This window comes from Suncus etruscus, chromosome 9, assembly GCF_024139225.1.
Source record: "Suncus etruscus isolate mSunEtr1 chromosome 9, mSunEtr1.pri.cur, whole genome shotgun sequence".
Lineage (NCBI taxonomy): Eukaryota > Metazoa > Chordata > Mammalia > Eulipotyphla > Soricidae > Suncus > Suncus etruscus.
In genome coordinates, this window is record NC_064856.1 from 95,335,675 (window position 1) to 95,353,626 (window position 17,952).

The window sequence follows — 17,952 nt, forward strand, 5'->3', positions numbered from 1 at the left end:
AAAGGGGCCGGAGAGATAGCATGGAGGTAAGGCGTTTGCCTTTCATGCAGGAGGTCATCGGTTCGAATCCTGGCGCCCCATATGGTCCCCTGTGCCTGCCAGGAGCAATTTCTGAGCCTGGAGCCAGGAATAACCCCTGAGCACTGCCAGGTGTGACCCAAAAACCAAAAAAAAAAAAAAAAAAAGATATGGGCTCTCTCCGTCCCCATTGCTCTGAATTAGCAGAGAAGGTGAACTGGGAACCCCCTGAGGTTCCTGGTGAGAACAAATGTACCTATCATCTCAAATGCCAAGAACTGAACACTCTTGGACTGGCAAGATGGGTGGTCATTCCTGAGGAATTAGTCAGTAATAAGGGGACTGAGGACTAGGGAATGCCAATTCAGGACTCCAAGTTTATCCCTGGCACTATATGGAATTTTCAAACACTGCCAAATGTAACCAAGGAAGCTCCTAAGTACTGCTGGGTGGCCCTGGCAGTCCCCAGTACCTACTAGACCTAGAATGTCCAGGCTAGAGAATTGAACCATTGGGTCTTACCAGTACCAATTGAACAATGGGTAAGACAAGAGTGACCTCTGAGTACAGATCCAGTAGTAAGCCTTAAGCACTATCAGCATGCGCCGCACCAAATCTTCGTTGTTGGATGTGTCCCCTAATGCACTGCTTGGGAGACTTCCTACTACTACCCCCAAGAAAGAGAAGGGAATTAGGCTGAGAAGTAGTACTGGGTGAAGATGTTTGCCTTGCATGCATCCAACACTAGTTTGATCTCCAGCACCACTTATGGTTCCCCGAGGACCACTGGGGTCCCTGAGCACAGAGCTCACTCCCAATCCTGAGCACTCCTGCCTTTGTCCAAGACAAAAATGAAGTGAATTGGGGCCAGAGTATAGTACAGTACAATGAGGAAGGCGCTTGCCTTGTATGTAGCTGACCCTGGTTCAATGCCTGATTTTTCCATATGATCTTCTGGGCATCACCAAGAGTAACTCCGGAGTGCAGAGACAGGAAAAATCCCTGAGCACTGCTGGGTGTGCCCCTCTCCCTCCTTCAAAAAAAAAAAAAAAAAGAAACTGAGAACTCTAATCTACATTAAAAAAAACTAGAATGCTTCTATTTTTGTTTGTTTTGGGGCCACACCTGGCAGTGCACAGGGGTTATCCTGGCTCTACGCTCAGAAATAGCTCTTGATAGGCTCAGGGTACCATATGGGATGCAGGGGATCAGACCTGGCTCCATCCTAGGTCATCTGCATGTGAGGCAAATGCTCTACCACTGTGCTATCATTCTGGCTCTCAAACTGGGATGCTTCTAATTGCTTACTCTGATACCCAAGTACATCCCTTTCCGCTGCTGCTGCTGCTGCTGCTGCTGCTGCTGCTGCTGCTGCTGAGAAATTGCTCCCACTTGCCTGAAAAGACAAAAGTCCTCTTCATCTTTCTCTTAGAAAGGAAAAATTAGGGGCTGGTGAGGTGGTGCTAGAGGTAAGGTGTCTGCCTTGCAAGCGCTAGCCAAGGAAGGACCGAGGTTCAATCCCCTGGCATCCCATATGGTTCCCCCAAGCCAGGGGCAATTTCTGAGCACTTAGCCAGGAGTAACCCCCGAGCATCAAATGGGTGTGGCCCAAAAAAACAAACAAAAAATAGAAAGGAAAGATTAAGAGGCCAGAGCGACACAGCTGACCCAGGAAGAACTGCAGTTTGATCCCCAAGCCTCCAATATGGTCCCCCAAGCCAGGAGTGATTTCTGAGCGCATAGCCAGGAGTAACCCCTTAACGTCACTGGGTGTGGCCCAAAATCCCCCCCAAAAGCAAAGATTAAATATATTCTTATTTAAGTAATGCTTAGATATTGAGTCCTGCCACACATTAAGCATTTGGGCTATCCTTTTCCATGAAGCTTAAGCTCTCTTCATTTACTAAGAAGAAATTAATATCTATTTATAGTTGCTGCAGCCAGTCCAGGCCAGCTTGACATCACGATTAGATAATCTTGGCTTTAAGCAGGGAAACTTGATCAAGGGCCATCTGCACCCAGAAAAGACTTTCCACTCTTCCACCTTCCTCTGGTTATCAGCACACAGGAGACCCTTTGCACAGAATCTGCCTCCTCCAGAGAAGGCCTTCCGACATAAAGGATTTTTTCATGGCAGGATCTGACCTTCTTATACTACAGAGCGACCCCTCTCAGAATCCCCCAAATAAAGAATTTGTTTTTCTGAAAACCCCAGTGTCCCAGCTGCCTGCCTTTGGCTCCAGAGCACGCTGCCGGATAATTGGGTTGTGCCTATGAGCACTCTCTGCTCTGAATTTGGGTCATGTTGCTAAGCTTAGCTGCTGGGGGTGACCTGCCATCCCCGATGCTCAGGCCCACTCTTCTCCAGAGTACTCCTTGCTGGGGTCAAGAGAAGCCGGTGGACAAAGAGAACTGGGTTCTCAGGGACCCTTGAAAGGCCTGGGCCTGTCCACATCAGAGTGTGCACATCAGAGTGATACCACCTGGGTATCATTTATTCAGGAGCACCGATGTTCTGTGTTCCTTTGGGGTTCTTTTATTTTGGTAAGGGGGATACACTTAACAGTACACAGGCATCACTTCTGGTGAGCTCAGAGAATCATTTAGGGTGCTAAGGATCAAACCTGACTTGATCCCTTGCAAAGTAAATGCCTTCCCCACTATACTATCTCTCTGCCCCCTTTGGGGAGGGGGGGGGTGGTCCTTGACACTGTTATGTAGCAGATCCGAGGCAGGTACCCTGGTCTGCTCTTCTATTTCTGGGGGTGGGTGGAGGCTGGGCTCGATATCTTCAGGCACCCCAGCTGAGTTTGACTGTAAGGGAAGTTGGAAGTACCAGGAGCATTTCTAGAGACCAAAGAGGGAACTAGTGCTGGATCAGAAAGAGAAAAGTTCAGTTCGAAGCAAACGAGAAATGAGAGGCCACTTGGAGACAGATGCTGGGCATGCGTCTCTGTAACTGGGGTGTGTAGTGGAGCCCTCAGCTGAATGACTGTGCAAACAGGCCAAATCAAACTCTGATCTCATCAGGGCCTGATGCTCCACCTTCTTCCCACAGGCTTCTGGGTCACTCACAGGCTCCCTGACTTCCTCTGAGGAGTGGGGACCTGGCAGCAGAGGGGATGATTTTTTTTTTTTTGGTTTCGTTTTTTGGGCACATCCGGTGACGCTCAGGGGTTACTCCTGGCTATGCACTCAGAAATCGCTACTGGCTTGGGGGATCATATAGGACACCTAGGTTAGTCATGTCCAAGGCAAACGCCCTACCACTTGCACCATTTGCACCACCACTCTGGCCCCATAGAAGGGATGATATTTTGAGGGGACTTTTTTTTTTTTTTGCTTTGGGGCCATACCCTGTGATGCTAGGAAGTGCAACTCAGCTCAGGGATTGCTCCTAGCATGTGGGAGGGTAAGGAAAGCTGGTTATGCGGTATCAGAGAAAAATCCTACATGTAAATCATGTGCTCTGACCCACTGAGCTCTTTCCCCAGACTGGAGAATATCCTTTGGAGGATTCTTTTTGGGGGGTGGGGTGGAGGTTGACCATATTCGGTGGTACTTAAGGATGATCTTGGCTGGCTCTGCACTCAAAAATTACTCCTGGAAGCCTTGGAGAATCATATGAGGTATTGAGATTGAACCTAAGCTGGCTGTGTGCAAGGCAAGCACCCTCCCCACTGTGCTATGGCTCCAGCCCCAGCAGGGGATGTCCTGTGAATTGGTCTGTTGAGCCCTAGTTCATTTGAGCCTCAGTGCTAAGCCCTGTTGAGAGGCAGTGTGTCAATGTTAGGAAAATACAGGTGAGCTGCACATCCCTACTTGGGTTCCATGCCTGCATCATATGGCCTCTCAAGTATAGGCATATAGTATAATCCTTGGAGGCTCCTGAGCACTGTAGGTCCCTTGGTGCTTTTGACATGTAAAAAATCTACCTAGACTAGATTAGCTTTATATGGATACTTTTGTCTTACTGACTCTCCCTGTCCTGGTTGAATTTGAACTAGTAAATAGAGGTTTTATTTTTGTTTTTAAACTTTGATTGATTGGTTGGTCTTTGGGTCACACGCAGTAGTGCTCAGGGGCCACTCCTGACTCTGCATTCAGAAATCGCTCCTGGCAGGCTCGGGGACCATATGGGATGCCAGGAATAAAACCGGGTCCCTCCCAGGTTGGCCACATGCAAGGCAAAATGCCCTACTGCTGTGCTATCCCTCTAGCCTCATAAAGAGAGATTTTGGTTTGACGGGCCCAGAGAGACCACAGGTGGAAAGCCACCCAATTCCACGATTTTCTCCCCTATGCCTGGTTTGGTTTATTAATTCATGCAGTGACCCTGTCAGACGAGCTCACCTGGGGTTAGAAATACAGCATGTAGATTTATTTTACATGGGGCAATGATTTACAGTGTAAACATTTTTTTCACTTTAATTTTAAACCATGTTAACAGTTTTCTGTGACTAAGGTATGCATTTTGTTGCATTTTGGAAATGAAACACTGAAAGCATTCTGCAATGTTTATTTTTTTTTCTTGGTCTTTTTATTTTGGGAGGTGGCATACTTGGCGGTACACAGGTGCTACTCCTGGCTCTGTGCCGGAGACCAACCAGGGTTGGCCGCACTGCAAGGCTAGCAGCATAACCCTTGTTCTATCTCTCTGTTCCTTTCAGTAGAGATCTGACTTTCTGGCTGGTTCTTGACTATCCCCCTTGAATAGTCAGTCCCCTTCCACTTTACACAGTACCTGTGTCTCTTGTCTCAATTTGTTTTTTGGAGGGGACACACCCTGCAGTGCTCAGTGGTTACTCCTGGCTCTGCATTCAGAAATTGCTCCTGGCAGGCTCTGGGGACTGTTAGTTTTAGTAGGAGCAGTAGGAGACAGACATAGCAAAAGGCAGCAGGGGCTGGGAGTCCAAGAAACAGTTTCTCCAGCATTTTGGCAGCGACCTTCAAGCTGAATCAGGAAGAGGCAGTAGTAACAGAGTCTCCTGAACTCCCCCTCACCCAACACACACACAGCACTCCAGCCAGGGGCTTAGTATACCCTTTAGCCAACTGTTAACTGATTTCTTCACCCCTAAAGGTACAGTATCTGCTTATGGCTGACAGGGACCCTAGAGTCTATTTCCTCATATCTCCTCCCTTTTCCACAGGAAAAAAAAATTGGGGACTAGGTATAAATTAACAGTATCCAAGTATTGTACCGCCAATCAAGTTTCCTGTAGGTCAAATTGGAAGGATTTCAGGTGCTAATGTAAAGTATTGGCACAGGGCAGTCAGGAAGTCAATAGTCCCCTGCAAGAGCCAAGTCCTCAAACCAGGACTCCATTTTGATGAAGCAAATTCAAGTGAAGAAGCAGATTCAGGTCGATGGTGGTTGGTGGTGGTGGACTGGTTACAAGCTGCAGTTCTTTTACTCCTAGTAGGCGGATTTGGTGCTCCATTACCAAGGGCCCAGAAAAAATAAAAGAAAAATGTTTAGGAATAGTAAAAATAGCAACATGTTGTAAGAGGCATAGAACAAAAAGGAAAAAAAAATTTTTTTTGGTTTTTGGGCCACACCCAGCGGTGCTCAGGGGTTGCTCCTGGCAGGCACAGGGGACCATATGGGACACTGGGATTCGAACCAACCACCTTAGGTCCTGGGTCAGCTGCTTGCAAGGCAAACGCCATTGTGCTATCTCTCTGGCCCCTAAACTAATATTTTTTTTTGTGTGTGTGTGGTTTTTGAGTCACACCCGGCAGTGCTCAGGGGTTATTCCTGGCTCCATGCTCAGAAATTGCTCCTGGCAGGCACGGGGGACACCGGGATTCGAACTGATGACCTCCTGCATGAAAGGCAAACGCCTTACCTCCATGCTATCTCTCTGGCCCCATAACTGTTATCTTTTAAAACTGGAGCTCCATGGGACTGGAGCAATAGCACAGTGGCAGGATGTTTGCCTTGCACGCAGCTGACCCGGGATGGACCTGGGTTTGGTTCCCTGCATTTCATATGGTCCCCTGAGCTTGCCAGGAGTGATTTTGAGCATAGAGTGTGGAGTAAGCCCTGAGCGCCACCAAGTATGGCCCAAAAAGCAAAATAAAATAAAATAAATCGCTCCTGGCTTGGGGGAGCATATGGGATGCCAGGGGATCAAACCGCAGTCCATCCTAGGTTAGCAGCATGCAAGACCAATGCCCTACCACTTGCGGCACTGCTCTAGCCCCAGTAATATTTTTTTTATCATTATTTGAAGATAATATATTCCAGCATGTCATCACCCCTAATAACATGAATCACAGTTGATCTTTGAAAGACAAGGAATCAGGTAAAAGACTTTTATTAAATATCCAGGAGGGCAACATAGATTTCATCCACTACGAGATTAGGACCTTGATCCACGAAGGGATCGTAGCTTTGATCGATCCACAGGATCACAATTCTTATTCCCCAGAGAATTCATACTCACCCTGTTCCAAGTACCAACTATTAGTGTTAAACCTAGAGCAGTAGAAAAGAGAAGTAGCCAAAGGTAGCAGGAGTTGGGAGTCTTGTAATCAGCTTCTCCAGCAATCAGGCAGGGACCCTTCAGCAGGAACAATCTGACTGAGACAACTCCTCACCCCCCAGCACTCCAGCTTTATATACCCCCAGGCCAACTGTCATCCTGGCAGCAGTTACTGGGAGCAGGCTTCTGGTAACTGACTTCTTGTCTTCATCCTTAAAGGGACAATACCTACTTATGGTTTACATAAGTTTCCTCATAGGGGACCATTTGGGATGCCGGGATCAAACCTGGGTCAGTTAAATGCAAGACATGCTCTCACTCCAGCCCCCCCCCCCCCAAATCTTTTTGTTTTATTTTTGAGTCACACCCAGTGGTGCTCAGGGCTTACTTCTGGCTTTGAACTCATGAATTATGCTTGGGGGCCATAGGGCATGCCAGAAGTCAAACCGTAGTCAGCCACATGCCAGGCAAATGCCCTCCTCCCTACAGTACCTGCCTTTGAAAGCATGTAAAGTACATTCTAGCTACCTCCCATTGGGGATGAGTACCTGATGAACAGAACTTGGTGTTGTCAGGAGAAGGTGTACCCACCCTCTAAAGAGATCTGAAGCCTTGGTACTTAGCCCTGGCCATGGGGGTATGGCTGAGGACCTGTGCACGGCCCTCAGCATGGATGCAGAAATGCAAGGCATTGGGGGCCCCCAGGGAGGGTGATGTCCCTGACCAGGGCTGCACTTGGTATGCTTCGGCCTGGAATCTCTTCTCCCATCTCACTCCTATCTGACTTTGTGATGCAGGAGATTGACCCTTTGGCCTGAGGTCCCCAACAACCCAATTTCATTCCAGTTTCTCTGCCTGCCAGGCACTACCTGTTCTAATTGTTTTCATTTATCACTTAATTTCCCTTTTTCTTAGCAACTCAGCTAGGTAGGTTTAATGCCACTTATATATTGCAGATTCAGAAAGCAAAAAAGGGCCAGAGTGATAGCACAGCAGTAGGGCGTCTGCCTCACATGCAGCTAACCCAAGATGGACCTGGGCTTGATTCCTGGCATCCCATATGGTCCTCCAAGCCTGCCAGAGCGATTTCTGAGCACAGAGCCAGAAGTAACCCCTGAGTGTTGCCGGGTGTGACCCCCCCCCCCAAATAAGGGCCAGAGCAATAGCACAGCAGTAGTGTGCGTTTGCCTTGCACGCAGCCAACCATGGACGGATCTCAGTTTGATTCCCCGCATCTGATATGGTCCCCCAAGCCTGCCAGGAGTGATTTTAGGAATAACCCAAGTGCAGCTGAATGTGACCTAAAAATGAAAAATAAATAAACATAAAATAAAATAAAAAAAACCCACACAGCTAATGGGGCTCAGTAATGTGCCTAAAGTCCTGGTGCCAGTAAGAGGAAAATGAGGGTTTCCTCTGTGGGGTACTGACTAAATGGTACCTGCACTGCTGAGAGGGAAGCACCAAGTCCTAGAACCCTTCCACCATGCTGTGACTGCCACTGCTACCAAAGCAAGTACTAGGCCACCTGCTCCCACTGTGCTGGGGGAAAGGGAGCCTTTGCTCTATCCTGACTCACCTCCCACCCCCTGTGTCTGTTCTGCAGGTTCCTGCTCCAGTCGCTGGAAGATTTGGACACGAGCTTAAGGAAACTCAACTCTCGCCTGTTTGTGGTCCGGGGCCAGCCGGCTGATGTGTTCCCCAGGCTATTCAAGGTCAGTGTGCAGAGAAGATGTCAAGGCCTCCACACAGCGGTCTTCTTGCAGCTCACAGGAGTTGAAATTAGGGCCAGGGAAGCTGCAGGCCAAATCTGACCCTCTTCTCCAAGAAGCTGGAGGCAACTAGAACAGCCAGATAGGGCCAAACAACAGGAGCCAGAGCAAACCTGCCTCTCCTTGCCAATTTGGTTCAACTTAGACCGAGTGTGGCCGGTCATTTCACCCTGAAGCGACTGGTTTCCTGAGGTGTTTTCTTGGCTCAAGTTAGCCCTAATTATTAGGTTGGTTGGTTGGTTGGTTTTTCTTTCTGCCAGGAATTTGAGGGTGAGGTTTTCTGTCTTGCTTCATGGGGGCCCACACCCAGCAGTGCTCAGAGTTTACTGCCAGCTCTGTGTTCAGAGGTCACTCACTCCTACTGCTCAGAGGACTGTATATGGTGCCAGGAATCAAATCCAGGTCAGAGACACATCCAAGAAGGGACCTGAGCAACAACCTTGCACATAGCTGACCCAGATTCAATCCCTGGTACTACATATGGTTCTCAGATCCCCACCAGGTGTGCTCCCTGAATGCAGAACCAGGATTAATCCCTAAACACTGCTGGGCATGGCCCTCAAATAAATAAACTAACAAAAGCACACTTGCATGGTGACTGCTTGCATTCCTACACTGTCTCTTCAGCCCTGCCTTATAATTTTGGGGATCAGGGGACCAAAGCCAGCAGTGCTCAGGGCTAAACTCTTAGCAGTGTCTGGGGGGCCACGTTGGATGCCAGGAATAGAACCTGGGTTGCTGCTTGCAAGGCAAACACCCTACCCTTCTGTACTATTACTCTGCCTCCCTGCACATTCACCTACTTGATTTATTGAGGAAAAAAACCCCACTGAGGGAGCTTCCTGTTTCCCCTGGGACATGATTCTAAAACCTTCATTTGGATGCTGGGTGCCTCCATTTGTGCTGCTTCTTCCTCCTCCATCCCAGCTTCACATGTTTTCAAAAAGAAACAAAAGCTGTTATGGGAAAAAAAAAAAAGCCGTATGGACACAGGGCTCTGGCCAGTCTCCCCTCCTCTTCTGAGGTCCAGGATTGCTGTTAGTCTCCCGCCTCCATTGCTTCCTTCCTGACACAAGAACAGTGACTTTGGTTGGAATGTGCTTTTCCTCTTGTTAATTTGCATGTCCTAGAACTTTCTGTGCTTTCCAAGCTCTGTAGCCTATCCCGAAGCCCGCTTTCTCCCAAACTTCTCTAGGAAATCTCTTAATTTCTGTCAGAAAATACTAGATCGGAAGAGGATTCTCTCCCCTTTTAACCACTTAGTCCCTCCTCTTTGATATCTCCAACCTCTGGAATAACCATTTCTCCTCCTTCCCCAACTCTTGAGAGCTGTGGCCGCCCCTTTAGCTCCATTTGTTGCTGGTCTCACGGTTGCCGTAGAAACCACCAAGACACTTCACTTAGCAAAATGCTGCCAAGAAAAGTAGGGCAAAGATTGCAGGGCCCCAGGCGCTCCAGGAAAAGCTTGCTGTGAAGCAGGAGGCTGTGATCCTGTCTCCTGCATGCTCAGCTAGTGGGTGCCTCTGTGGGTATCGGACCCTCCTGAAGGCTCTGTGTATCACAGCAAACTGCTGCCTGCTTCTGGCTCAGGGCCACAGCAATTCACCTGAGGCTTACTCACAGGGAGCCCCCTGCCTTGCCCATCACTGCAGGTTGCCGGCGTCCTCACCTCCCTTTCCCACCCTCCAATCTCCCAAACTTCAGGCCAGTTAGTTCCTCAGACCTTCCCTTACCTCACTGGGCTATGCAGCCTCTTCTGACCCATCTTTGACCCTCTGTTCCTTCACAACACCCCCCACGCCCCATATTGAGCATAACAGCTCTCTCCTTGGCCTTACTGGGAAGGACCTACGTTCAATCTTCGGCATCCCGTATGGTCCTCCCAGCTTGGCAGGAGCGATTTTTTTTTTTCTTTTGGTTTTTGGGTCACACCCAGCAGCGCTCAGGGGTTACTTCTGGCTCCACACTCAGAAATCGCTCTTGGCAGGCTCGAGGGACCATATGGGATGCTGGGATTTGAACCAATGACCTTCTGCATGAAAGGCAAACGCCTTACCTCCATGCTATCTCTCCAGCCCTTGGGAGCGATTTTTGAGCGCTAATGGGTATGACCTAAAAATACAAACAAACAAAACCAACAACTCTCTCTCTCCTCACAGGAATGGGGAGTGACCCGCTTGACCTTTGAGTATGACTCTGAGCCCTTTGGGAAAGAACGGGATGCGGCCATCATGAAGATGGCCAAGGAGGCTGGTGTGGAGGTGGTGACCGAGAACTCTCATACGCTCTACGACCTGGACAGGTGTGACTGGGGACCCCAGGGATACCCAGCATTGGTGGGAGAGGGTGGGCTGGGGCCACCAACAGAGCAGAACTTGAGAGGTTCAGTGGGCATTTTCTCGAAACTGAAAGAATCAGGACTTGAGAGCAAAGAGGCTTTTTTTTGTTTGTTTACTCTGGGGCCCCATCTGATGATGTGCAGGGTTTCTCCTGGCTCTGTGATCAGGGCTCACAACTGGCAGTGCTCAGAGTGCTAGGGGATTAATCGAACCTTGATCAGCCATATACAAAGCAAGCACTCTCCCTGATGGACTATCTCTCTGTCCCCAGAGAGATTTTTTTGGGCCAAAGGAATGGATGGAGGATCCACCCCTGGGTCCTTAAGGGTCTGCTCCTAATCTGCTGCTGCTTACCCTGTTCTCACATCCTCTAGCTTTCACTCTGTTGCTTCCAGATGCCTCTACCTCCATGGGCCTGTTTGTTTTTTTCTGGAGGTTGAACTCCCTGGTTCTGTGTTTTTAGTCTGTGTGTGTTTGTTAGATGCTGCCCCGGAGGTTCAGGAAATTCCCAGAAGTAGCTGATGATCATGGAGCAGCTGCCCCCACTCCCAAGCTTTGCCTCTCCTCTGTGCTTCCATAGTCTAAAGAAACCTTCCCTCCCTTTTCCTGTCAGGGCTGACTCCCTCCTGCTGCTACTACTGCTGCCAACCTCAGCAGTCTTCTCGGCCCTTTGCTATGGTGGCTGCCAGGAGGAGACTTCCCAGACAGAGCCTCTGTCCTGCCACATACCAGCCTTAGGGCTCTGTGCCCAGAGAGGGAGGAGTGGGACAAGGGGACCACTGAGAAATGTACTTGCCCCCACCTCCACGGTGGCTGAAGCTGTTTAGCTAGGATCTTGGGAATCCGACTCCAAACCATTCCAGTTCATTCATAGAAGAAGCTTCAGGGCCAGAGAGATAGAACAGTGGGTAGGACACTTGTTTGGCTGTGATCCCTGAGCATGGAGCCAGGAGTAAGCAGAGTGTGACTCCAGATAGGACAGGACAGGGCAGGCAAGGAAAAAGGAAAGGAAAAGATAGGGAAAAAAAAATGAAAGAATCGGTAGAAGAAAGAAAGATCTAAAGAAAGAAAAGCAAAAAAAGGAAGGAAAGGAAAGGAAAGAAACTTCTCCCAGCCAGGCTCCTTCCCAGAATGAAATACACCTTTGTAAACTGTAGCACCTCCATTTTAGTTGCTGCTCTTGGCCCCACTCCCAACCTCTGGCTTGGGCCTGGGAGACTGACTCTTCCCCCACTTCTGGTTCTCTCTGTAAATAGGAATCGGAAAATTATACGTGTCCAAGAGAGGAGCTTGTACCCTTATCAGAGCACTTTCTCAAGGCTTGCCCTGGGATAGAGCAGGATCCACAAGGCTTTCTGAGGCTGGGCAGACAAGCCCAGGTACCTAGCAGGGGTAGATCCATGACTATGAGACAGGTTGGTCTTCAGGCCACTTCAGGAGGTACCAAGGAAGCTGGGATCAGGTTTTCTTGGGTGGGGGACATTTGTTTTGTTTGAGGACAACACCCAGCAGTACTCAGGGCTTACTCCTGGCTCTGCACTCAGGGATCATTCATGATGGGACTCAGGGGACCATATGGGATGCTGGGGATTGAACCCGAGTTGGCCACATGCAAGGCAAGTGCCCTACCCACTGCACTATCTCCGTAGCGCCTGGGATTATGTCCTGCTGTGGCCCTGGTCCCTGCCACTTCTAGAGAAAATAGAGGGGTGCCTTATTCCCTCTCCCACTCCTTTGTGTGGGGAGTCCCGAGAAGCTGGGTAAGCCTGGGTTGTCTTTGGGCAGGGCAGGTCCTGAGCCAGACCACAGGGCCTGGGAAAGTGAGGGACACTGGCTGTGCTTTTGGTTCCCCAGGATCATTGAGCTGAATGGGCAGAAGCCACCGCTCACCTACAAGCGCTTTCAGGCCATCATCGGCCGCATGGAGCTGCCCAGGAAGCCCGTGGGCTCCGTGAGCCGCCAGCAGATGGAGAACTGCCGTGCTGAGATCCAGGAGAACCATGATGAGACCTACGGTGTGCCCTCCCTCGAGGAGCTGGGTATGTGGCATATTTAGGCTCCCCTCTGACAGGAACAAGGCAGGGAAATGGAGACAGAAATGAGTCAGAGATGGCCTTAGGCTCTGTCCTCCAACTTGTCATCTGTGCAAGATGTCCGAGAGATTTCTCCCCCCTCACCACCACCACCATTTCATGCTTCTTTCCATTCTTTCCCTTTCTGCATGTGGGCACTGTCTGGTGCTGGCACCTCTCTCTTAGCAGGAGAACCAGCATTTCTGCTTTAGTCAACCACACTGATCATGGACTGCCCACCCCCCATTCTGTTTCCCCTCGCCCAACCGTTACCCCAGGGGTCTCAAACTCGCGGCCTGCGGGCCATTTGCAGCCCTCCATACAACATTTTGTGGCCCACGGCCGGCCTTCAAATATCGCAGTATTCCCGATTATTCACTTACCGAATAATCGCAATAAAAATCGCATTAGTGGGCCCGGAGAGATAGCACAGCGGTGTTTGCCTTGCAAGCAGCTGATCCAGGACCAAAGGTGGTTGGTTCAAATCCCGGTGTCCCTTATCGTCCCTTGTGCCTGCCAGGAGCTATTTCTGAGCAGACAGCCAGGAGTAACCCCTGAGCACCGCCGGGTGTGGTCCAAAAACCAAAAAAAAAAAAAAAAAAAAATAGCATTAATAAAAAAAAAACTTGCATTAAACATTCGCATACCCCGAGCAGTTCTATTCAGGGTATGCAAATGTTTAATGCGATTTTTTTTTACTAATGTGATCTTTTTATTGCAAATATTCGGTATGCGAATAATTGCAAGTACTTTGCGCCTAGTGCAGACGTCATTTCCGCTGCTCCTGCCCTCTGTCCCTTGCATTATCAGAGGCCTAAGGGAGAGAAGTTTATTACAGAATTAGATTTTGTCATACCCTCATCATGACTTCATCAAAGCCTGCAATGAACACGAGAAAGATTGATGACGAGCACAGACAATTTCAGGAAAAGTGGGAGCAGCAGTATTTGTTGAGCACAGGGCATCCCCACATGTCTTATTTGTTCAGAGAAAGTTGCAGTGCACAAGGAATACAACTTGAAACGCCATTATTCAACTAAACATGCTGAGGAATGTGCAAAATATCAAGGAAATGAGAGAGCCAAGCGGGTTGCCAGTCTTAAAACATGTCTAATGAGGCAACAAGATTTCTTCAAGAAAGCAACCCAAAAGAATGTTGCAGCAGTCGAAGCTAGTGACATGGTTAGTGAGATGATTGCTAAGGCAGGGAAACCATTCACAGAAGGAGAGTTTGTTAAAAAAAAAAATGCATGTTACAGGCTGCAAGTATTATCTGTCTGGAAGAGAAAGGTCAGTTTAGCAAAATCAGCCTTTTTGCCAATACTGTGGCAGAGCGCATTTCTGACATGTCAAGTGACATTTATCATCAACTGTGTGAGAAAGTATGTTTTGATGCATACTCAGTTGCTCTTGACGAGGGCACAGATATAACAGACACTGCGCAGCTCACAATTTATGTCTGTGGTGTTGATTGCAATTTTGAATTGACAGAGGAGCTGCTCACAATAATTCCAATGCATGGCCAGACCACCACTAAATGAGCTATTTCGGCAACTGTGTGATGCCATTGAGAATGCTGGTTTGCCATGCAAGAGGTTTGTTGGAATAATAACCAATGGAGCACCATCGATGACAGGGAGGAAAAATGGACTGCTGGCACTTGTTCAAAAAAAAAAAAAACATGAAGAGGAGGGTGTAGAGGGCATTGCTCTTCACTGCATTATCCATCAGCAGGCCCTTTGTAGTAAATGCCTGTTGTGTGACAATGTGATGTCTGTTGTTGTGAAATGCATCAACCAAATTAGATCCAGGGGCTTAAAGCACAGGAGGTTCCGTGTTATTTTTATAGGAAATGGAGTCAGAATATGGAGATGTGCTCTATTTCACCGAGGTACGTTGGCTCAGCAGGGGAAATGTCCTGAAAAGATTTTTTGAGTTGCGAGAAGAAGTGAAAGCCTTCATGGAGAAGGATGGGAATGCTGTTTCTGCAGAGATTGTGATAAAAAATGGCTCATGGACTTAGCTTTTCTTGTTGACATCACACATAAGTTGAATGTACTAAACAAGATGTTACAAGGCCCAGGGCAGCTTATCAGTGCTGCCTATTACAACGTGAGAGCATTCTCCACAAAACTTGTGTTATGGTGGGCCCGGAGATAGCACAGCGGCGTTTGCCTTGCAAGCAGCCAACCCAGGACCAAAGGTGGTTGGTTCGAATCCCGGTGTCCCATATGGTCCCCCGTGCCTGCCAGGAGCTATTTCTGAGCAGACAGCCAGGAGTAACCCCTGAGCAACGCCAGGTGTGTCCCAAAAACCAAAAAAACAAACAAACAGACAAAAAAAAAAAACACTTGTGTTATGGAAATCCCAGCTCTCTCAGACAAACCTTTGCCATTTCCCAGCATGCAAGGAGCTTGTGGATGCAGGCATGCCTTTCAGTGGTGAGAAATATTTTTAAGCTAGAGAAGGAATTTGATCACAGATTTGCAGACTTCAAAAAGCACAGAGCCACTTTCCAAATTTTTGTGGACCCCTTTTCCTTTGATGTGCAAGATGTCCCTCCTGTGCTTCAAATGGAGCTCATTGACCTGCAATGCAACTCTGATCTCAAAGCCAAGTTCAGGGAGATTAGTGGAAAAGCAGACATGCATGGGCAATTTTTGAGAGAATTGCCCCACAGCTTCCCTGAGCTTTCCCAAATGTTCAAGCACACCATGTGCCTTTTTGGGAGCACATATTTGTGTGAAAAGTTATTCTCTACATTGAACTTCAATAAGTCAAAGTACAGGTCTAGACTGAATGATGATCATCATCAAGCCATACTGAGGGTCTCAACTGCTTCCTCTCTAAAGCCAAATGTGGTTCAGATTTGTGAGAAGTGGTGCTATCAAGTTTCTGGCAGCAAGGAATAGGCAAAAGATGCCATGTTCTGAAGAACTGTTCATGATCTTCACTCAATGTTCTATTCATGTTCAGAAAAAATAATTAAAACTGTTAATAATGACATTTGAGGACTTTTTTTTGTGAAATCCCTTATGCGGCCCTGCCTCACCCCAACTTTGCCTCCTGCGGCCCCTAGATAAATTGAGTTTGAGACCCCTGCTTTACCCCATCATGATCCCACACTGGGGGACCTTTTTGTTTCTGAACAAAGAGTGGGCCTTTCTCACCTAAAAAACAGTCACCAGGTGTCCAGGCCAGCCTTCCCCTGCCTGGAAGTCAAGAGAAAAGATAGGAGGAAAGTCACAGTTGGGAGAGCAAGCTCAGCTCACCCAGACATTCACAGACCCCAGGCTCTAGTCCTGCCCCAGCTGCTCCACGCAAAGTGCCCAGAGGGACAGCAGTGAGGGGTGTTTGTCCACCTGGCTGTGGCCCACTTTCCAGGCCTGTCTGTGACTCACTCCATCTTTTGCAGGCTTCCCCACCGAAGGGCTCGGCCCCGCTGTCTGGCAAGGAGGGGAAACAGAGGCACTGGCCCGCCTGGACAAGCACTTGGAACGGAAGGTAGGTACCAAGTCTCTCTGAGTTACTGACCCTCAGGCCAAGGGTACAGGGCTGGGGACTGGCCACAGTCACACTATGTCGATTTAGTGCCTCTTTCCTCATGCCTGTTGGAGAATGAAAACTGCCTGGTGGCAGCGACAGGCCAGTCACTGCAGCCACCCTGCAGGATGAGTTTGTTGCACTGGTCATTGTAGTATGAGTCAGACCACCATTGACTTTGTGGCCTGCAGACTCGGGGCAGAGCAATAGTACATCGGGGAGGGCACGACTTGCAAATGGCCCATCTGGTTTCCATTCCTGGCTCTCCCTATGGTTCCCAGAGTCCTCTCAGAGTGAACCCTGAGAGCAGAGCCAGGGCTAAGCCTAGAGCACCATCAGGTGTGACTCCAAAGCAAAGCCAACAGTAACAACAGCAACAACCAAACCAGCCTCCCTACCCAATAGACACTAATCTCTCCCCATGGGGCAGGTAGGGGCCACATCTGATTGTGTTCAGGGGCTTACTCCTGGTTCTGCACTCAGGGATCACTCCTGGAGAAACTCGGGGGACCCTCCCGGGGATTACACTGTGACTCTGAACCCAACCAGCCCCCTCAGTCATCTGCCTGAGGTCACACAGTGAGTGAGTCAGAGAAAGCTCTGGTGTTGAATGGTGGGTTGTACATTCCACAATACTCCAAGAGGGAAAGGGATTTCCATGTTCCCTGTCTGGGTAGAACAAGAGACGCAGGTCCGGCAGCAATTCTGACACTGGAAATAATCTACACATAGTTGGGAAGGAATAACAGGCCAGAAACTCACATTGCCAGCTGTTCACCCTCAAGCAGTTGTTCCACCACATGGAACCACCAGCCTAGATGACAGCTTCCCCTCTAGGCCTCCCGAATAGCCTTTATTGAGAAAAACAAAGCCCACACCAAGAGAGGGGAAAAGCCAGATGAGGAGGCAATAGGGAAACATATATATTTTTTTCTTTTTTTGGTTTTTGGGTCACACCCAGCAATGCTCAAGGGTTACTCCTGGCTCTACACTCAGAAATCGCTCCTGGCAGGCCCTGGGGACCATATGGGATGCCAGGATTTGAACTACCGACCTTCTGCATGCAAGGCGAATGAATGCCTTACCTCCATGCTATCTCTCCGGCCCCAGGAAACATCTTTTAACAAGAAAACCAAAGGAACCAATTGAGAGACATCTAAATAGAAGGCAATATGAGAACCAATCCAAAGGCCTCTACCAACTCTCTGGTTCTGTGGTTATCAAACTTATGCTTCCTAAGAGGTCATCAGGTTATTGGATTAGTAGAGTCGGTTGGTGTCCTGTGTGCCTGCAGCACACCCAGCTGGCCTCCTTTCAGGCACTGGTTGCTGCCGTGGCTTCAACCAAGAGAACAAATGGCCCATGTGGGTAAAGTAGGAGTTGATGGGGAAGACCGGAAGCCGCATTCCATAGTGCCACAGGGACCCAATACCCTGGCAGGGCTGGGCAGAGGGAGATGGGTCCCAGAGATCCGAGATTACAATTTTTGTTTTGTTTGTTCTTAAAAAAGGTACTTCATTAGAGAGCCTTGGTTGACAAAGTTATTGATGGTCGAGCTTTAGGCAAATAGTATTTCAACACCAATCCCCCCTATCATATCAACTTTCATCACTAGTGCTCCCATACTTTATCATCCCCCACCCCACATTCCCTTTGTCCAACTCCTTTACCCCGCCAGCCAGCTTGGCAGGCACTTGACAAAGTTCAGTGGTTGCAG

General features: G+C 48.8%; 1 protein-coding gene across 1 annotated transcript in view; it reads left to right on the forward strand.

Annotated features, from left to right (window-relative positions):
- Nucleotides 1-17,952, forward strand: part of CRY2 (cryptochrome circadian regulator 2) — a 40,677-nt gene that overhangs the window by 5,425 nt on the left and 17,300 nt on the right. The window contains exons 2-5 of the mRNA XM_049779645.1: nt 8,116-8,224; nt 10,441-10,583; nt 12,475-12,659; nt 16,108-16,196. Of these exons, the coding sequence (XP_049635602.1) occupies nt 8,116-8,224; nt 10,441-10,583; nt 12,475-12,659; nt 16,108-16,196 (526 nt within the window). The remainder of the gene's footprint in view (nt 1-8,115; nt 8,225-10,440; nt 10,584-12,474; nt 12,660-16,107; nt 16,197-17,952) is intronic.